This window comes from Armigeres subalbatus, chromosome 1 (genome assembly GCF_024139115.2).
Source record: "Armigeres subalbatus isolate Guangzhou_Male chromosome 1, GZ_Asu_2, whole genome shotgun sequence".
Taxonomy (NCBI): domain Eukaryota; kingdom Metazoa; phylum Arthropoda; class Insecta; order Diptera; family Culicidae; genus Armigeres; species Armigeres subalbatus.
In genome coordinates this window covers 173,066,547-173,089,677 of record NC_085139.1, presented here as the reverse complement: position 1 = coordinate 173,089,677, position 23,131 = coordinate 173,066,547, and the positions used below count along the sequence as shown (strand labels likewise).

At 39.0% G+C, this 23,131-nt stretch overlaps 1 protein-coding gene across 1 annotated transcript in view; it reads left to right on the top strand.

Annotated features, from left to right (window-relative positions):
• The first annotated feature begins 9,918 nt into the window (after positions 1-9,918).
• Positions 9,919-23,131, top strand: part of LOC134206754 (netrin-B-like) — a 74,800-nt gene continuing 61,587 nt past the window's right edge. Inside the window, exons 1-2 of the mRNA XM_062682481.1 lie at positions 9,919-10,582; positions 10,812-12,138. Of these exons, the coding sequence (XP_062538465.1) occupies positions 11,049-12,138 (1,090 nt within the window). The 5' untranslated portion in view covers positions 9,919-10,582; positions 10,812-11,048. The remainder of the gene's footprint in view (positions 10,583-10,811; positions 12,139-23,131) is intronic.

The window sequence follows — 23,131 nt, the reverse complement described above, 5'->3', positions numbered from 1 at the left end:
AAGATCTAAATTTTGGCGAGTAATAAATACGTTTGTTGTGATAAAACGTTTAGACTGCCTCGCAATCAAGGTGTTTTTCTAGATGTCCTCTATTTTAGAATGTTCCCAAGAGTTCCATTCGAAGAGAACACGCAGATACACCACAAAATGGTTCGGGACCTATGAATTGTCGAGATGAACCAAGTCTGGCCAGCATATCAGTTTGTTAATTGCCTTCAATGCCACAATGACCAGGAACCAAATACAGGTTCACTTTGTTACGACTACTCAAGGTTTGGAGTGACTGAACACATTCCCAAACGAATTTACGAAAGAATAACGAAAGAAAAAATAAATGAAGAGAAATCGACCAATGAAGTATAGCGAATCGTGGCAAATCACACCACACGCATAGTTTCATAAGGGCTATTAGTGGTGCAATTTATCAACAATGCCTGCTGAGTGTGATTCTTTTGTTTTGTATTTTTCTCTGCTCCTCTTTGCCTATGACGGTGCCTTTCAGTCAGAAAGACAAAGCAGGAGTAGCTTAGCTAACTCGGTTTGCCAAACAGCGGGCTGAAGCTGATGATCATTCGGCACAAATTTCCTGTCATTGTCTTTCAAGTGATAGTATTCACCCATGCATTTATATAGGGCCGTCGCATTCACACACCAGCGAGAGAACTGAATGGACTGTCACTGCAGGCTGCGTGTGCAATGAGAAGAGAGGTCTTTTGTTTACTCTATCTTTGATTGTTGCTGCTAACCATTTTCAGTTTTCACTGTTAGGAAGTGAGTGTGAAGAGGCAATGGTATCAATATCCAACAAATTTCAGTCACTGAGATTGAGAATTCGCACCACTGGGCCACGATTTGTCATGTTTTTTTTTAAATCCCTCCTTTCCGTAATGCACTAAACAGTACGTCGATTTCTTCAAATAAGGCTCAAGAAAATTTGAATGATGAAAAGAGCTTTCTGAATGATTTACCACCGGCGTTGTATCGTCTGTCTCTTTCCGACTTTCGAAAAATTGTAATTTTAGTAGTGCAAGTCCGAAAAATACCACAAACACTCATTCAAAAAATACGGAATAATGTATTATGTATTATGTTTATTTCTACGATAATGTAGTGGTTTGATGCCAATCTTTGTTCCCCCTTAAGTGCAAGAAACAGCTGCTATGGAAAGTATGATCTGAACCTGTAGGCAATCGTGAGTCTTTACTTTCAGCAATTCTACTGATTTTTCAATCCGCTCTGGACTTTGGCAAATCCCATACAAAGCTCTAGAAATACAATGTTACATACATATTTTGCCAATAGTCAAACTATATGACACAATTTAAAACCGTCTCAAGAACTGTATGTATATTTAGTTGATTCGCTGAATATTGACTGCTACACAGATAAGTTATATGGAGAATCTTCAATCCTCTAAATATTTTATTCTTACTTTCGGTGAGATTCAAATTATAATTTGAATGAGAAATGTTTCACCTTTTGTTTTCCTTAAGACCTTCTTCATGCTCGCTTAACTCTTGAAAGGTGCTTACTCATACCTGGTTTAAGGTCTAAGTTGGTTTAAGGTCTAAGTGGAGAAAGAGGCGCCCAGAAAAGACTTCGCCAAGGGCGCTAGGAATCCACGAATTTGCCTGCTAGACAACGTTTTTAAACTTTAACCCTGGCGTACTAAAAATTGCGTTAAATCCGACGCATTTTCGTTAAAAATAGGATAACTCAAACATTGCTTTTCGTTTCCTGTTGAACATTTCCAACAAAACACTGAAGACGTTTTCTAGAAGAAAATTCAGTAAATATTCGTCGACTCGAAATGGGGTTACGTAAATAGTAGGCGTCAATATATAGGTAACAAAATTTTAAAAGAGCCTCTATGATTTTTCAGTGGCGCAGCGCATTTTGAGTAATTTGAAGTACGACATAAATTTAAATTGGTTTAGAAATTCCGCGGAATTCCGTAAAATTTCGTTAAAAGCTAGTTTTTGATGGCGAAATTTATGTAAATTAACGAAACGAAACGAAATCAAGAAATCAGATTTCGCCATGCTTAAATTCCGCGAAATTTCGCGGAATTTCGTTTCGAACCACCTGAAACGAAATTTTTCGAAATACCGCATATGCTTAATCCGTAGTGTAACTGCCAGTGACGTCCGCCGTCTATGCAGTGGACGTCCACACATCCTCACCGTTGCAACGCGTTGGGGTTCTCAGGCTTACCTTTACTTGCTCAAGTGATACACGACGGAATAGCGAAGAGAAGTGGACAATACAACGAGAGTTCGACGCAATTGCATGCACATAGCCCTAGCAGCACACATGTTTCACATATGTTACTGCAACTCATAAACGACCAGATTTAGTCACAATCAAGTTGCAGCAAGCAGTTTTGTTGAACTTGTGCTGCAAGGGAGGGATAGCGTTTGAAAGAAACGAAAGATTTAAAGATACATTTTTAATTATATTTTATTTTTCATTTGATATTCCTGGGTTTTGGATTAGTGGGAGGAAAGGAAGGGTTGCGGCCTTACAAAGTTGGTCGACATTGTCATGCTCAGGCGTTTTGACATACCTGGGTACTCAACGGTACCTGCAACGGGGTTTGAAGGAGCTCCTCCCCGGATCCGCTAGTGGATTGCTGACCGGGCTGACAGTGGTTGGTAGTTTGAAGCGACTATGCTTCTCCAGGTCCTCTGGATAGGTTGTCGACGAGGCTGTAGTCTTGGACACGTGGGAGGGGAGGGCTCGATGATTCGTTGTGTCGTCTTTCCGGCTCCGCGAGGTAGGCAGCCGACACGGTCGTAGCGTTGGACACGTCGTGGGCGGAAGCTTGAGGGTTTGTTCGAGATTTTTTTTCCAGTCCTCTTGGGGAACGCAGCCAGCTGGAAATATCATATAAACCCGTCGGAAATGATAACGAACATATTTGCTGAAGAAATAAAGAAAATCCATCCAACCGTTTTCGAGTTATGCGGATACGAACACAGACAATTTCATTTTTATATATAAGACTAGTCGACCCGGCAGACGTTGTCTTGCATAGTAGGCGAGAATGTGCATTCCGAACTGCCCATGTAATGTTCGCATAGGAATCACAATTAAAGTTATTCATGGTTTGCTCAACTTTACTCGTAATAATCCCGTTAGAAAGTACCATATAAACCCGTCGGAAACTATAATTAATGTTTCTGCTGAAGAAATGAAAAAAATCCATCCAGCCGTTTTCGAGTTATGCGGATACGAACACAGACCATTTCATTTTTATATATAAGATTTGCATTTTCAACATACCAATAATAACTGATTTTGATATTTTCTTTACTTCAAATATGTTGCTATTGGTTTGTTATTATAATAGCAAAATGAGTTATTTATGAGTTATTTGCTAGAGCAATGTCTGTTATTATTTTTGCCATTTTAGCAACTATATCAAACAATCTAATAGCGTATTTTGCTATTCAGTTATTCATATATTAATAGTAAAATTTGATATTATTTTGCTGTTTTCTTCTACCCGGGTACTGTTCTCGATCTATATTAATGATATTTTCATGCTGTTGTCACAAGGCTGCCGCCTCTTCTACGCAGACGATTCAAAAATCTATTACGTTATAAAAAACCTGACAGACTGCAACGAACTGCAAAATATGTTGTATATTTTTGCAGACTGGTGCTCAAGAAATCTCATGGACTTAAGTATTGAAAAATGCAACATCATTTCATATCACCGGAAAAGCGCACCAATCATCTTCGACTATGTCCTGTCTGGACGATCGCTCACTCCGCGTTCAGCACATTAAGGATCTTGGCGTTATCCTGGATAGCGGACTTACATACAGACCTCACTACGATGACATTGTAGCCCGAGCTAATCGTCAATTGGGTTTTATTTTCAAAATTGCCGGTGAATTTCGTGATCCGTTAAGCTTTAGATCACTGTACTGTTCCATTGTGCGATCAATACTGGAATCATCCGCTGTTGTTTGGTGCCCTTTCCAGAAATTTCACAGAAATCTGCGATTTATTTTAAGTGTGTAACTTTCTGGTTTAATGATTATACCAAGACAAAATTTTCAAAACGACTTATCTGCTTTTGTAAACAAAGATTCAAACGACGATTTGACGAATCTGATAGCTCTCCCACGCAAACCAACACCATCAATAGGTAGGTGAAGACTTCCTCTACCTGTTGATGATGTTGGTTTGCGTGGGAGAGCTATCAGATTCGTCAAATTGTCGTTTGAATCTTTGTTTACAAAAGCAGATAAGTCGTTTTGAAAATTTTGTCATGTTAAAACCAAGATTGTTTGACATAATACACATTCCTGTTCTGACATTCAAATACGATTGAATTTAAACGGGTCTGGGTAATTTGGCATACGTTAATTTGGCATAAGGTCATTTGGCATAAGGCCATTTGGCATAATGTCATTTGGCATAACGATAATTTGGCATAACAGACATTTGACATAATTTTGAACTGCATCAAGAGTGGGTCATTTGGCATAACGGACATATGGCATAATTTGGAGCTGTAAAACTAGTGAGGTTCAGGTAGGTTCTTTTGAAAAAGGAATCAAATCCACCATTGTCCTATTCTGGGAAAATTCCTACTTTTAAAGAAGGGACATCACAATTTCCTTAACTTCCATTACCTTAGTCCAGACAAACGCCTTCTTTTGAATCACATCCACCATTGCGCCAACCCAAGCCAGCGCCTACTTTTAAAGAAGGGATCACATCCACCATTGCCTCAATTCGGGCGAGTGTCTGCTTTAAAAGAAGGGATCACATCCGCCATTTCCTTAATCCAGGCAAGCGTCTACTATTCAAGAAGGGATCACATCCACCATTGCCTTATTCCGAGCAAACGCCTACTTTTAAAGAAGAAATTAAATCCAGCATTGCGTTAATCTGGGCAAGCGCCCACTTTTGAAGAAGGGATTACATCCTCCATTACCATATTCCGAGCAAACGCCTACCTTTAAAGAAAGAATTACATCCACCAATGCCTTAATTCGGGCCAGCGCCTACTTTTAAAGAAGGTATCACATCATCCATTGCCATTTTCTGGGCGAGCGCCTACTTTAAAAGAAGGTATAACGTCTGCCATTTCTTAATCCGTTAAAATGCTTAATTTTTAAGACGGAGTCATATTCACCACTGCCCAAATTCGGGCAAGCGCCTGCTTTAAAAGGAGGGTTCACATTCACCATTTCCTTATACCGGGAAAGCGTCTACTTTTCAAGAACAGATCACATCCACCTTGCCTTGATCCGGGCAAGTACCTACTTTCAAGGGGCCCTCCTTAGCCATGCGGCAAAACGCGCGGCTACAAAGCAAGACCATGCTGAGGATGGCCGGGTTCGATTCCCGGTGCCGATCTAGGCAGTTTTCGGATTGGAAATTGTCTCGACATCCCTGGGCATAAAAGTATCATGGTGTTATGATATACGAATGCAAAAATGGTAACCTGGCTTAGAAACCTCGCAGTTAATAACTGTGGAAGTGCTTAATGAACACTAAGCTGCGAGGCGGCTCTGTCCCAGTGTGGGGATGTAATTCCAATAAGAAGAAGAAGAAGTAAGAAGTAGAAATGTTCACATCCATCATTGCCAAAAGCCTACCTTTAAAGAAGAAATCGCATCCCCCAACAGCTCAACCCGAGCTTGCGCCTACTTTTAAAGAAGGTATCACATCCACCATTGCCTTAATCTAGACGAGCGCCTACTATAAAAGATGGGATCACATCCGCTATTTCCTTAATCTGGGCAAACGGGTAAGTGTCATAATGAAAGAACACCTAAACATCCTTAATCCGGGAAAATGCCTGCTTTAAAAGAAAGGATAACATCTACCATTCCCTTGTTCCGAGCAAACGTCTACCTTTAAAGAAGGAATCACATTTATCATTGCCTTGATTGGCAAACATTGCTTTTTTTTCGGGCAAACCATGAATCCAATGGAGGAATTACAATTATCATTGCTTTATACTCGGCTATTGCAAGCTTTCTACGATTTTTTTTCCAGCTCCACTTAGTCGAGCAACAAGTTTAATGAAAACAAAAAAAAAATGACAAATGTCCGTTATGCCAAATGACCCTCACTTTAGACGTTGTTCACAATGATGCCAAATGTCCGTTATGACAAATAACCTTTATGCCAAATGCCTTTTATGCCAAATAACCTTATGCCAAATGGCGTTATGCCAAATTATGTGAAAAAAATCGTATATTTTCACGTAGATATGACGTTACGATTATTTTGGTTGTAGTAGACCAATATCATCAGCCAAATCGAAGTCGTTTAGATGCTCCATAGTAATTGGCTAGCAGAGCAGGGTCTGGGTCATTTGGCATAACGCAATTTGGCATAATGGTCATTTGGTATAACGGACATTTGGCATAATTTTGACCTGCAAGAAAAGAGTGGGTCATTTGGCATAACTGACATTTGGCATAATTTCTAACTGTAAAAGCGAAAATGATATTTCATGTATTGTTTGGCGTAGATAATGTAGGTCGAGGCTGTTTTCTGATAACAGATTTTCAGATGGTTGGCATTTTCCGGAAAAAAGAAATAACAAAACGGCAGAATTACTTCCAAGGGAGGGATCACATCCATTATTGACTTATTCCGGCCACATGCCTACTAGGGTGGTTCAAAAAATCGATTTTGCTCCACAGTGCTCATCTGATTCTTTATCATGTTCTGAGTGTCCTCTGAAAATTTGAGCTCATTTGGATTAAAACTGATTTAGCACAAGCGATTTCAAGTTTGCATGCAAACTAGTATGGGGAAATTTATTGTTTCAATATACTGTTGATGACGCTTCCCCATTGGGCGCAGGTTAAAAGAAAACCTACATAGCTAAAAGGAATACTCAACATCTTTCACTCAGTGAAAACCGCATCTTAATTGATCGTTCCAATAATTAGTAATCGAATTTAATCTATACCATTGTTTTCTGGAGATAATTGCATAACTCCTCAGCAGGCAACATTGCTGCTCGTGGCGCGGAAGATAGCACACACAAATTCAGGCTACTATGTTGCACTGCATATTTCAGTGATGCCCTCAAAGAAGTTTAACGATCATGACTAAAGATTCGCAACCTATGTTAAAATCGATTACTAATTACTGGGGCGATCAATCAACATGCGGTTTTCGTTGGGTGAAAGCTGTTGAGTATTCCTTTTAGCTATGTAGGTTTTCTTTTAACCTGCGCTTAATGCGGAAGCGTCATTTACAGTATATTGAAAAAATAAAATTCCCCATACTAATTTGCATGCAAACTTGAAATCTCTTGTGCTAAATCAGTTTTAATCCAAAAGATCTCAAATTTTCAGAGGACACTCGGAACATGATAAAGAATCAGATGAGCACTGTGGAGCAAAATCGATTTTTTTAACCACCCTAATGCCTACTTTAAAGTAGGGATTACATTCATCATTGCTTTAATCCGGGCATGCGCCTTAAGACCGGATCAAATCCACCATTGCCTTAATTCGAGCAAGCGCTTAACTTTAAAAACTCAAGCAATATACTTGTCGTAGACGAGTTACTAAAGCGAATCAAGTCACATATGAGTTACTGCAAACAAATCAATTTGAATTGCTCTACTCGAAGAAGAGATCACATATACCATTGATTTATTCCCGGCAAGCGCCTACTTATAAAGCAAGTCACATCCACCATTGCCATAATCTAGGCAGGGCCTACTTTTAAAGAAGGGATCACATTCACCATTGCCACAATTCGGGCCACACACCTACTTTTGAAGAAGGGATTACATCCACCATTGCCTCAATCCGGGCAAGTGCCTACTTTTAAAGAACAAATCAAATCCTCTATTGCCATAATCCGTGCAAGCGCCTATTTTTAAAGAAGAGATCCCATCCATCATTGCCTCAATCTGGGCAAGCGTCTTCCTTTTAAGAAGGTATCACATCCACCATTTTCATAATCCGGGCAAGTGCCTACTTTTAAAGAAGGGATCGCGTCCACCATGGCCTTAACCCGGGCATGCGCCTACTTTTAAAGAAGGGATCACATCCTTCATTGCCTCAATCCGGGCAAGCGCCTTCTTTTAAAGAAGGAATCACATCCACAATTGTTATAATCCGGGCAAGCGCCTACTTTTAAAGAAGGGATTACATCCTCCATTGCCATAATCCGGGCAAGCACCTACTTTTAAAGAAGGGATCACATCCTTCATTGCCATAATACGGCCACATGCCTACTTTTAAAGAAGAGATTTCATCCACCATTGCTGTAATCCGGGCGTGCGCCTACTTTTGCATTGCATTGCAAATTCATTCTTTCCATAAGAGGATAATGTCTTTTTAATATTGTTATCGACGGGTATTATATTTACTATTCCGGGGTGTTTCCCGCACCATTTAGCGAAATTATTCAAAATGCCCGTTATGCCAAAAGACCCTCACTTTTGACGCTGGTCACAATTATGCCAAATGTCCGTTATGCCAAATGACCGTTAGGCCAAATGGCCTTTATGCCAAATGCCAAATGGCCTGCTCCCGCAGAGCAGCCCACGGTTTGGTACACGGTCAATCGCACCCATCGTGATCTCGTCGAATACGAAGAGGAACAGTAGCGGAGATAGAATACATCCTTGCCTTACTCCAGCGACTACCCGGATGGGGTTAGACAAAGCTCCATTAAGCAGGACTCTGCACGTAAAAGTTCCATACTGCGCTTCAATGAGGCTAATGATTTTATCCGTCTCCATTGCGTTTAAGGGCGCCACACAGATTTTCATGATTCAGACGATCGTATGCTTTTTCTTAGTCAATAAATATCAGGTAGAGGGACTCGATAACTTTGCATAGAGAGAACAATGTACAGTAACATGATGCCTCGCCAGATCCCCCCTTTTTGGGACCTTCACTAAAATGCACTGCATCCAGTGGATAAAAGCATCGTTTTTAAAACATTCTTCTGAAAACTTATTACAGATCATGTTTGGAAACGAGACGACAAACACCGCCCATAATACTAAAATAACAGTAGCTAAGGATGGATGCGACACGTTTGGCGTGCCAGGGTGATCGATACGTGTTGTCGAGGATGTTCGGCCGATTATGACTGATGACGACACATCTGGTTCTGGTCGGCTGCTTCTGACTACCGTTGCAACCGCGATGGCACCCTTATAGCCTATTCAGATTACGTATCTATTGGCGTGATAAAGAGTATCTTGATGTCAAAGCTCACTATCGACAAAACTTCGATCTCGAAGAAATCTTCCACTAAGATGAACTTCTTTATGCAGGTGGTGATCGATTCGTTTCAATCGAAGCACAGCTGGGCACGAGCAGGGTTGCGTTCCACGAAATTTTCACTTGTTAACTGAAAGCTCAACCGATGATCTGGGGCATCGGTCGCGCCATTGGTCAGTGTGTTGTTGAGAATAATGTTGTTTACTCAAGACATTAAGTTTGTGATTTCGTTCATTTAAGCAACCCAAATGAATCAACGCTACTGAAGAAGGGGAAAGCCAATCTTCTTTGAATGAACGAAACAGGTAAAATATGAAACAATGTTGGTCTCTTTCATTCTGATTGATGAGATGAATTTGTTTGATAAGGTGAATATTTCTGGCCGTCTCACAGGTTGAGTGACTCACCTCACTTGACGATAGCTTGATCCTTGTCAGCCATCATACGGACGGTCATAGAGCGGAGAGTTACCGTACCATTCATATGTGCACCATTCATGGTTTAAAGCGAATCTTAAACAAGAGAGTGAGAGTCCAACCTGAATATTGGCACACGCCATCGTACTCACTGCTCAGGAGAATAACCGTCCCCTCGAGTTATGCTACTGAGCTGAGATCGACCCCGACTGCGCTTCATCATCATGATTCCGTTGTCGGTCGTCGTTTATAGCAGCGCGGTTGGTCTGGGTGGCTATGCTGAGATTTTTTCTTTTCTCGCGGCTCAGTTCCGACGGTGCATCGATAGTGGGAAGTGCTCTCTCCCCGGGAAATCTCGTATCGCGCACGACAGTCTGGTGTTCCTTTCCGTATGCCAGGGAATCCGCGCTCGTTCCATTCCATTCCGTTTGAGGAAGCTGTGGAGTGAGGGAAAAGTAGAAGGAAGTTAAAGCACAATAAAAGGATAATTTGGCTCGCGACCGTCGTGCGTTTTCGAGGAAGGATTGCTGTTACGGTGGTTGAGTCTGGGGAAGTTATTTTTTGTGCACGGCGTGTAACCCGTGCCCGATTCTGCATGCAGTGGGCAGTTGGTTTTTTGGGTCGAGTGTGACCGGTAGCAGCCTTGTGAAAAAAGTGAATCTTGGGACATAATTGGAGAAAAGGGAAGCGTGAAAGGCGATTAATGGGTGCCAAGTGATTATGTGCTGTGAGCTATTTTCTCTCGAACGCACCTAGTGGACTTAATTTGATTTATAAAAGAAAGATTCCGACTGTGTCCCATTCATTGGCTGTGGGAGTTGAGGGAGATTGGGATCAGAGAAAAAGCCTAAGCAGCAAAAGTAGCAGCGACCGCAGAGTGAATGAAGAGGCTGCGTTGGGTGTGGAAACGACGATTTATGTATTTATAGCGTAATTCTCGCTTGTTTTCTTTTCCTGTGACCGATTCGGCCAAATTGTTGTTTAGATTTGTTCTTTTCCCCCGAAAAGAGTAGGAAGGAGTGACGTGCCCCTTGTGTATAATTTCATTAAGTGTTTTTTTGTCGTCGTCTCGTTCTGGTTTTATAATTAGAAGTCGCAGAGGACTTCTCATCGCATTTTTATTTATTTTTAATTACCCTCCGTTTTATTATGTAAACAGAGTTGTGTTTTTGGATGTTTGACAAACCTGAAAACGAGAGTCGCAGCAGCATGTTGCGGCAACGCTAGAAGAAAGTGAAGTGCAGGGTATCATAAAGTATCATAAAAACCTAAACGGAGAAAGCATCCATGAGAAGAGTTTAACAAACATCGTTACCATCGTGCACCATAAAACATGTTCTTAAGAAATTGAATCGGTTTTACTTCGGAGAAGAGGGGTCAATTAAGAAGAGCAACAATGAAACCACATCCAATGATCTTGATATTGAGTCTGCTTCTCGTAGAAGCCTTGGGACATCGTTCATACCTGAGAAGCTTCCAGACTCCAAGTGCTATCGATCCGTGCTACGATGAAGATCGTCCACGCAGATGTATGCCGGACTTTGTAAATGCCGCATTTGGCGTTCCCATCGATGCATCCTCCATCTGTGGAAAAGACAAACCAGCGAGATATTGCGACTATAAGGATCAAAATACGCGGAACGATTCAGTTTGCGACATCTGTGATGATTCCGACCCAACCAAACGCTTTTCACCACTTGCACTGACCGATGTATACAATTCTAACAACGTCACATGTTGGCGCTCAGAGCCTCGTGTGGGATCCGTAGACCCGGGATCACCCGCAGATAATGTTACCCTAACCTTGTCTCTGGGAAAGAAGTTTGAGCTCACATACGTCAGCCTGATGTTTTGTCCGTACGCCATTCGTCCTGACTCCATGGCTATTTTCAAGAGTGCTGATTATGGAAAGTCTTGGCAACCGTTTCAGTTCTACAGCTCCCAATGTCGTAAGCTTTACGGGCGTCCCACTCGCGCCACTATATCCAAAGCAAATGAGCAGGAAGCTCGCTGTGTTGATCATAATCGTTTCAACGCCGACGGCATTCATGGGTCGCGAATTGCCTTCAGCACTCTGGAAGGTCGACCTTCAGCTCAGGATTTCGACTCTTCGCCGGTTTTGCAGGACTGGGTTACAGCAACTGATATTCGCGTAGTATTCCATCGACTCCAACCGCCAACAACCACAACCATCCTGAAAACTCAATCCTCTGAACAGCTCAAATACAAAAAATCAGAGTACATCTCCAAGGAGATTTTCACACCACCCTTGGCTGGGGTATCCACCTACGCCCTGTCGGATTTTGCCGTCGGTGGACGGTGCAAGTGCAACGGACATGCTTCCAAGTGCATCAAAGCGGTGGATGGCAAGCTAGAGTGCGATTGCAAGCATAACACAGCGGGACGGGATTGCGAGCGCTGTAAGCCTTTCTACTTTGACCGTCCGTGGGGCCGCGGCACCGTGCGGGATGCGAACGAATGTAAAGGTGAGTACCATAGAACCAACATGTACACGTTTATACTCTTGAATAGAAGCGACACGGACCCAGGTTCCTCAGTTGGTCGGAGATGGGTACTTTATCCGACTGGATAGATGTGCAATTGAGATTCATAGACCCTCGCAAGATCAAACCGAGCATGGCGAGCGTCATCGTTTTCGAAAGGGATTTGATTCAATTATTCAAATTGTTTGCTCTCCGGATGCTTTTGATCTAGTCACTGACACTCATTTGTTGGGAGCTCAAGATAGTAGCATAATGTTTGTGATTGTGGTGTTGCTCGGGAAAAGGCGTCGGTGCCTGTCGTGTTTGTATTTTCTATTGATTTAGATTCAATCCGCTTTAAGTTTCAAATGATGAAATGCGTGGAAATTATGCAAGCAATGAATTTTAAATATCAGTATCTTCGAGGGATGTTTTAACTACCATCTTATAAGCAGCGGTCTGTTCTGTCAAACGATTTGTTCCTTTTTGTATAATTGTTTATGTCAAATCAAACAAATTTCTAAATTGGCATTCAATGCATTTCTTGATATTGATTTCCACCTTTCTTAAAAAACAGTCATTTTCAGTATTTTGACAAGCTTTATTGGACCGCAAAGATAACAACTGTAAGCGCCGGAAGTACTTTTTTGGCAACTATGTAGTTGCAAAAAAATGAATTTAGCAACGAGGTTAATAAACTATTTTATGAAATGACGTAAATTTGGCGTTTAATTGGTTGTACGGCTTAAGTGTTGTTTCATCTTTTTTACTGAAAGTATAAAAAAGCTGAGGATATTTTCGGTAATTGGCAAAATATAGCTATATTTCTTACCCGAGTTACATATTTTATAAATGCCAAAGATAAAAATCGTTATTTGCATCTTCAGTAGCAGTTAAATACTACTATCATGTCCAAGAAACAGTATTTTTTCGAATTGAAGAAGTGCTCTACTATTCTTCTTCTTCTTCTTATTGGCATTACATCCCCACACTGGGACAGAGCCGCCTCGCAGCTTAGTGTTCATTAAGCACTTCCACGGTTATTAACTGCGAGGTTTCTAAGCCAAGTTACCATTTTTGCATTCGTATATCATGAGGCTAGCACGATGATACTTTTATGCCCAAGGAAGTCGAGACAATTTCCAATCCGAAAATTGCCTAGACCGGCACCGGGAATCGAACCCAGCCACCCTCAGCATGGTCTTGCTTTGTAGCCGCGCCCCAAGCAGCACAAGTCAAGTGAATCTGGTTGCAGCAACCTATCTGTGACTGAATCTGGTCATATATAAGTTACTGTGAGTCATGTGGAACATGTGTGTTGCTCGGGGCGTCTTACCGCACGGCTAAGGAGGGCCCTACTATTGTTTTGAGCAAAATATTACTCGAATAAGTTCATTTTCAATTTCAGACAAAGATACAACTGAACAGTTTTGCATTCAAGCATGTTTTAAACTGTTTGAATTTCTTAAACAACGACGTCTGTTAAAGATGGCAGTTTGACAGTTTCAGTTTAATTTTATACCACCTATGTAATCTACAACTCCACTAAACATGCCCTAATCGCATGAACAAATATATAGTTGACATGTGGTTATTGTTATCGTAATTTCCTAGTAGTCATTCAGATGATAAGCTTCCGATTGTTGGGTGACGAAGTCTATGCTAAGACTATCTTTAAAGGAATCGCACAGAGCATACAGTTCTTCACTTTGAACAACAATGCGACATTTTGTAGCGTTTGTTAACAAATGCTAAATGATTTCTGGCAAAGGTACGAAGAATTGTAGGTAGGAAACATTGTATGTGAAGTTTCCCTCAAGGTTGCAAAAACCACGAAAACATAGCGAATCAACACTTGAAACGTCACTGTCACGTGTTTTCAGATCACGATCACAAATGGTTATAGTCATCCACCAATAGTACACGGTTATCAGATCCGAGGTGAGAATGTGCAGTCCTAATCGATGGATCATGATCGCCGTCCATAGCTGATTCATTCTTTCGGTCTTGCGGTAAATACGGTAAACACTCTCATTCGACGATAAATAGTAGCTTGCTGATGACTAGTCTATCAAAATTAGGCCATAATAGATCATCACGGGACTTTCCTTAGCCGTACGGTAAAAGACGCGGTTACAAAACATTACCCTGTTGATAATAGTGGGGTTCGATTCCTGGGGAAGCGCTTCTGAGCGGAAGAAAATGGTCAAGGACAAGATGATGGGGCAGGCCACATTTTTTGAGAGAGCATGATATAGACTCACATATACCTAGTGAAGCAGAATTGAGGCACGAAAAGAATGCGAAGAACAACAAGATACTGTATAATAAAACTTCAATTGTCCGGATTTGTTTCGATTAAAAATCATGGGTGCTGTCCACAAATCACATAGACCAAGTTCACACATTTCCAAACCCTCCTCCCTCTAGTAGACTCATGTTTTACAAAACATCATGTTTTGTGCATTACGAAATATTATGCAGATCAATCGCGTATTAGTTATTCTGTTATTCAAATGCTTTTTCAACATTACAATAAAAATCAAATTTCAAACAGAACGAAATCAAACTAAACAAAATCCAACAGAAAAACAGTTCATTACAAAATCAACGACTTTTAAACAAGATCTCAAAGTTACTAATAAAATCTCCGGTGGATTCGATGCCTCCCAGAGGTTTGTTTGGTTAGTTTTCCACGCCGGTTGAAGTGTTGAGAAGTCGGAAGAAATTTTGAAGGCAAATTTCAAAGAATTTCAAGTGGAAATTCCGGAAAGTATCAAGTCGAAATATCAATGAATTTTCCGTGAATTTGATTTCAACAGAAGATGAGCCAGCCACGGGCTGAAAATATAAATCTGTTTAACAAAGACAAACTAAAAATTCTTGGAAATTTCGCAATTGAACTAAAGCTAAAACTTTCCGTTGATGCTTCAAAAAACTGTCTTTGAAAATTCCGATGCTTTCTTTGGAATGGAATCATGCGTCGAAATTTCGTAGAGTTTTCCGAAAAAACTAAAAATTTCTTGTGGAAATATTGAAGAATCATCCGTTGAAACCCAAAAAAAAAATCCGTCTATATTACAAAAGTTTTCCGGTTAAAATTTTGAGTAATTTCTTTGAAAATTTTGAATTATTTCTTAAGCATATGCGGTATTTCGAAAAAAAAAATCGTCTGTCTAACAGAAAACGAAAACTAACTATTATTTCCATCCTATTTTTTTTCAAAAGTGATTCGACACAACATTTAAGATGACAGGCTCAGAATGTAAATGTTATCAGATATGAATCAGATCAGTATGACTTGCGTTGTGTTGTAACGGAGTATTTCGTAGATTGCATACTGATATCTGTCATGTAAATTCTGATGCAAATGATTTAATAAGTATGGACAAACGTTGGGAGGAATGATCATGCTAAGACATTTATGTCACTCCATTGATGATTTTCCTGGGATGGGACCAAGCTATTCAACTTGTCCTGGCTTATTTCGCCTAGGCTTAGGCGCCATTGTTTGCTCTCTGAAACGAGACAGAAAGTAAAATACATTAAATGCTTTTTTCCCTACATGTTTCTAATTGATTAATAATTAAGCATTAAGATACCAACTATTAGGCATTATTCGGCTTGTTATGTTTTGTTGGCTTTTTTCCTCATATTTCCCCTATATGTTTTTGGTAATAAGCAAGAACCAAATATGTAACCCATATACAAAACAAAAGGACATTGTGGCTTCAGAATTCAAATCAGTTTGATGAATAAACAAAAAAAATGCTAAAGATGTACAGCTTCGAGTTCACACTCATTTGTGGCAATTTACCACTGAGAATCGCAGGTCAAATCATAAATTCGAGCCACCCAAGCAGGCTTGTAAAATGTCATCTGCATGTCATTTGACTAATTTGTTCATAACTTTCTTTAAAAGCAAAATTTCTTCCATAATTTTGAATGTACTCATAACGCTTGAGTAGGGTTATATGTTTGTCCAAGGGTACATTGCTCTAAGTATAACATCAAAGGCTGAGAGTGAAAACTCTCCAAAATGTCACGTGTCATTTGACATAATGTCATTTGAATGACATTTTGCCTCCCACGCCCCAGATTACATATTTACAGCAAAGTCTCGTTAGACAAAGTTGTAGGCCCATTTAACCGCTATAAGTTCGTCATACAACATGAATTGATAGCTACCTTCTGAAAAAAGTTCTGGGAAAATTATACAAACGAATGCAAATGACATTTTACAACACTGCACCCAAGTAACCATTAGCACTATATAACGCCAAACCAACATATAGGGCCACTATATGGCCATTTAAAAACTTATACGCGTTAAAGTAGCACTATATGGCCGATTTGGCGGAATATAGTGCTTATTGGTTACTTGACTTGGTCACATAAAAATTTTACCAAATTAAACCAGAATCCAATATTTTCATATTGTTTAATCCTGATATCATTAGACCTTTATCGTCGGTGTCCGAAATAAGTTTTGATCTTTTGCTTTTCATTTTTCACAGCATTTTCATCGATTTTCTTTTCCATTAGTTATAATTGAAACTAGATTCACCCAATATTTGCACACAATGTTTGCTTTCTTACAGCGCTTCCAATGGCCCGTTTTTTTATTGTTTTCACAGCAATCGTTTAAGAGCACATTATTCGAGATATCATCACACTTTAATCAATCATTACTAATTTTACAAAAGCTTGTGAACAAAATAACAATCGGTCGTAAGGTTACATAAAAAATCGCAACACTCTAAACGGAAAATACTATACAGAACTCCTATTACCAATTATTTCACCTAAAACGATTCCACGCACAAGAAAACAAGATTACCCATCCTCCTAAGAGATCCAGATCCTAAGTTCCTCCGGCAAAGTTGCACAGTGCACATGTGCAGTATGCCATAGCACAAGCACAGCCTGGAAATTTCCTCTATCGCGGCTCTTCCCGGCAATTTTTTAATTTTTCACCACTATTCACATTTTGTTATTGATTTACATTACAATATACCCAGCGCCGTAGCGTGTGGTTGGCCAAGTTGGTGCCCGCCAAGGGCCATGACAAATCTAATCAAGGTCAATTTTTCGTCGGTAGTACACCCACTATTGGATTTAATTTTTTTTATTTCGTAGGTTTATTAAATTTTTCAGAAAATTGTTAAAATATAATATAATAAAATAATAATAATAAAATAAATATAAAATAATTCAGAAATGTTCTCTTCTTTTCAATAATCCTTATTTCCTACTTTTCGGAACATATGCAGGTTATAGAGGCTTAAGGAATTTATAAAGCGAACATTTATTAAATCCACAATGCAAAAAAAAAAATGATTTAAAAAAACAACTTTCGGAGGTGAGCCAGCCAAGGGCTGAAAGTCTCCTTAATAAAGACATAAAAAAACAACTTTCGTTTATTTTGCAGGCTCGTATGCCGTTAAGCGTTACGGAGCCAAAATCATGTTTTAATTACAATTTTTTATGATTCTTATTCACAAATCTTTGTTTTGAGGAACCGAAAGACTCGCGTATTGGTTATGGAACACAATAATACAGTAAGAAAGGAAGAGAATTTAGGGTGCTTATATTTAAGTAATAACGATGCTGATATTCACACACACTTAAATCATTTCACAGATTTCGGTGAATTTTGCTTCAATTCACCGAAATCTCAACAGCAGAATTGTTCGGTAATTATTTCATCAAATTTTCGGCGATTTTTCCTTTGTTCAACTGTCAAATCCACCGAAAATCTGTAAAATTATTCACCGAACAGTTCTGCTATTGAGATTTTAGTTAAATTTCACAGAAATCTGCGATTCATTTTAAGTGTGCATAGTTGCCATTCTTGATGATGTTTCACTTCTGTAATGGGAAGAACAAAGATTTTCTCGGGAGACAATACCGAGAGGAAGACATATAAAAGGGAAATGGCAGACATTAAAATGGAAAACAAGAGGAAGATAGAAGAAAAGAAAGAAAAGAAGACTATATTAAGCTGAATAGGCGCTTCACCCGCTTTCAACGTTTGCTGGGAGGCTTTGGTTGTATTCCTCGGACCTGAAGATGTTCTTTACCGCAAATCTGGAGTCACGATGCTCTGTAGTAATAACATAGTAGGCTGACCTAGGGGATAACTGAGTTCGACACTGACGAATAATTCTCGCTTAACTTTTCAAAAGGACCTAAGTAACATTTTTTTCATGAATTAATTTGAATACAGCAATCAATAGCTTTCATGTTGTTCTGTTGATTGCGCTATTAAAATTAATTCATGAAAAAAATGTTACTTAGGTCCTTTTGAAAAGTTAAGAGGGAATTCATTATGACAATAAACCACTGAACTAGAAACACACGTTTTATTACTTCAGTTCAGAAGTGGGATAAACCATGGTTTTCCAGTCTAGTCAAGAACCTTCGGTAGATTTGGAGCCGATTGATGCCTCAAGTCAAACTGTAGAGGAAAATCAAAGCTGTTTTGGAGGAAGTTTAGATGAAATGTCAAACCTCAATTTTGCTGCTGAACGTTCTTTTACCTCTGTTTCTGGTTCACTATTAGAAGGCAGAAATAAAGATTTTTTCCCTCCTGTTGAGTCGAGCGAACATTTTCAAAGCTCCAGGCACGAAAGCGGATCTTTAGCAACAGGTATCGTCGCTTCAAGCGCAATGAATGCTGCTGTTACCGCTGTCAAGCCATTTTCTGAAACGTTGCCGAATCGGATTGTATGTGGAAATGAAGACAAAATTCGTGGTGTTGGTCAAGGACTATCTTCTGTGCAAGCAGGTAGCCTTGCAGTTAACGGTAATTCTACTTTGCTACAAAACTCAAGGAACTGTAGTCTTCCTCATGGCTATTTCGGCGCTGAAGAAATTTCGAAGATGTTGCCGTCATTTTCTGGACATTCTGAAGAAGATGTGAGTCATTTCGAAGCTGTGTTGGAAAACTCGAAACTAGCTCTTGGCGTAAGCGATTTCATAATGAAGCTAGTTGTCATCCGAAACTTGAAAGGGAAAGCTCAATCCTGATTACATGCTCAAAAGTTACAATGAAATTACTAGAGGTCTTCAGGAGTTTTTCGATTTTCCTTTGAGCAGATTCGAGTTATGGAAGCGTTTAGAGAAGAGGATTTGGTCAGGTTCTATTGAAACGTTTGTTGATTATTGTCAAGCCAAACAAGTTTTAGCGCAGAAACAACAGATGTCTGAGTCGGAGCTATGGGAGTATATTGTTGAAGGAATTCAAGATCCGTTATTGAAAAATCAAGCCAGTTTTTCAAATTTTAAAACTGTTGCAGACATAGTCAGAGCTTTTCGCATGGTTGAATGTTGTTCAAGTTCACGTTCATCTCCAGTCAAGTCATTGCAATTTTTTTCTTGTAATCAAGTTGGACATATTGCAGCATTTTGTTGGAAGAAACGTGATGCAATGCGGAGAACGAATCGACGAGAAGAGAACACTTCTAAAGAAGTTCTTACATCTGAATCCATGATGGCTACTGTAAAAAATGACGTTGTAGGAGATGGACGTCAGGGATTGATAGATTTTAGCTTTTTTTAACGAAAACAAAATATTCAAAGCATTATATGATACAGGAAGTCCAATTTCACTGATACGGCGCAGTTCAATTCCAAAATCTAAAATATTTAAACATGATGATAGTAAAAATATCGCGGTATTAGTGGAAATAGACCTAAAATATTAGGCGTCTGTAGAGATGTTAAAATTACTCAAAATATAAATTTCAGAATCGAATTTTGCTGACAAGCACACGGGATTTTTCGATGCCATAATCGGAAGAGATGTAATCATGCGTCCTGAAATTCGTACGATCATTCAAAATGGATTTCAAATTTATAAAACGGACGAAAGGTATGTGCAGTTTGAAAATTCATCGTGTTTAAACAAAAATCCTAAAATAGTTTGTAATATCAGTCCAGATACATACGAAGTTTTGTTATCAAATATCGGAAACATATCAATATCATAATAGCTTATGACATCCCTATCTGAAGAAGTGTTACTTGGAGGTAGCAACAGTACCACCCGTTGTCAACATAGACTGCTTTCAGGTATTGTTGTCAGCTCCAAGAAACTATAGACTAAACTCTACATTCAAACTCTGCACAAATGTTGTGTTTCAAATCATCAGAAAACCTTTGTTGTGCCTGTTTAACGTTTAAATTAGAGCTTCCACTATTTTCTTGGTTTATTATTGACAGACTTACGGGGAAATGACAATGAATAAGGGGAAAAGGGAAATCTATACAAAAACAGAAATTTTGAAAATCTGCTAGCTATCACAATACTAAAATAAATAGTGTTCAAGTGGTCAACATAGACGAGTTCTTCTAAGTATTGGTCCTAGTAGAAACAAAACTTCTGTTCGGGTCCAGTCTTGACAATTTAAGCTACCAGGTAGCTCCAGCTGGATACCAAAAAAAAAAATATCGGAAACATATCTGATAAACATAAGGCAAAATTTTTAGAATGTTTTAAACACAAATATTATTTTAACCTTTCCGTCCCCAACGTCTGTTTTTAAGGGCTTTCAAAAATCTAAACTGTTTTAGAAATCGCATTTCTTGACCGATTCTTTCGCAACAAGTTGCATTCCATCCGGATGGATCCCAAGTTTCGATTTATACTAGGCTCGAGGCTATCTACAGTACGGTTCCAGAATTATTCCAAATTCCGTTGGGGTCAGTTGTCCTGAAATAAGTGGCCATTTACAATTTTAAGTCAAAACAGGTCGTGCGACACCTCAAACTTCATGATTTTACATTCGCAATGATGCGCCTCCTTTTTATGTAAGGCCGATCTCTTTAATGCCGCTTAGGCCTCAAACCAGGTTTAAGCGCATGGGTGAGCGCCGCTTAAAGGTTGAGAAGGCCGAGCTAGCTATAAAAAGGTAGAATTTGGAAGAAAATGATAACCTTTTGGTGCAACTTTTTGTATGAGAAAAGAAAGAAATCATCATACATACCTGGCAAACTGTTGCCGTAAAAACTTTGCGATCACATTTCCGAAATACATATCTTTGTGCATTTTAGAAAAATGCAGAGGATTATTTTAGTGAATAAATGTATGCTGTTAACAACTCTTTATCTGCGTATATGCATGGCAGATGTAGATATATAAATGAGTATCGCAGTAGATAAAAAATAGAATCTAAAGACCAGATCATTTAGAAATGGGGCACTTTCAGATGTGTGTATTTTTTGACGTTGGACTTACGTCTTTCTTCACTATACTGGGTGTCATTTAGATTTTGGGAAATCGAGAGCGTTACGCTGGAAGGGAAGATTTTGAACGTTACTAGCGCCTTTATCTTTCGAAAAGCAAAAATTTCATATGTAACCAATCCCGTGCATTCCTAACACGGACATCAGAATGCGGTATGTCACAGGCCTTCGGGTCCGTCGGAAGATTTTATTTGTGTATAAAAGAAGCAGTGCCTACCGCGTGCGAGTCATTACATTTTGTGACAGCTGCGCGTACTGACGCTCGGAGTTTGGTGGTGGATGAAGAAGAATAAAATTAGAGAGATTTGGTCTGCTCATTCAGGTGATTGGTTTCATAATTCAAATGATCCCGGGATGAGTACGAGTCATGTCATATGACTGACCATATGTTAAGTTGTGCTTGGTACTAAACGACATGTACATTAAAACATGGTTATACTATAACAGTTCTGATTTCATATAAAAAAATCAACTACACTGATGAAAATAAAAATTTGATTAAAATAATTACTTTCATTTATTTGCAGAAGGTATTAGCAATTAAAGATGCACAATCAGCAATAGTGTTAATATCCATTTTAGATTAGAAAATTTTGCTGAATTACATGTAAATGTTTTAAAAAAAGTCCGCAAAAAATAATTTCCAGAAGAATATTTAAATAAACTTTATCTTATACTTTGTTTTTTATTTTCTGAGAAATTGTATCATTAAACTTGACGTAGACATGGAGTTTGGAATCAAAACATTATATAATTTTTCGTTGATGTATTAGCAGTATCTCCTCTATTATAGTAGGGTCACTGCTCCTTGACTTGTTTCTTATTGTTGTGATTTTTTTTTTCAACAGTAAGCACGCATGGAGCAAAAAGAAGCAACGAAATTGGTGCTGCATTTCTTTGTTTGGAAAACGGGACAGTTCCCCCAAAATAGCACATTTTGCCCAAGTCTGAAAATTTTATAAATAGAATTGTTTAACTTCAAATACTATCATCAATAAGAGATCTATTAATGCTCTACACTTACTTGAGTAAATAAGGGCTTAATAGTTAGAAACAAAGCAATTCTTATTATGTATTTAATTATTAGTTTTATTTCCAGAAGTTTTGAATACACAAATTGCTAATCTTCTATATATATAAAACAAAGTTGGCATTTGTACGACCGCGCATCACTCAAGAAAAGACAACCCAAATTTTGCTTATTTATATCCCTTTTCTTCTTCTCTTTACGAGCAAAAATGTTAAGATGAAATGGAATACTTTAAAGATCAATGCCCAATCTTTTCGTTGAGATGGGTTTTCGTACAATTTGCATGATTTTTTTAAATTTTGATCATCTATATATATATATATATATATATATATATATATATATATATATATATATATAAAACAAAGTTGGCATTTGTACGACCGCGTACAAATTTGTATTTGGTGTCCCCACACTGGGACAGAGCCGCCTTGCAGCTTAGTGTTCATTAAGCACTTCCACAGTTATTAACTGCGAGGTTTCTTAGCCAGGTTACCATTTTTGCATTCGTAATATCATGAGGCTAACACGATGATACTTTTATGCCCAGGGAAGTCGAGACAATTTCCAATCCAAAAATTGCCTAGACCGGCACCGGGAATCGAACCCAGCCACCCTCAGCATGGTCTTGCTTTGTAGCCGCGCGTCTTACCGCACGGCTAAGGAGGGCCCCGGACATGTACCGAATATTTTAAATTATTTCTAGTATAATTATAA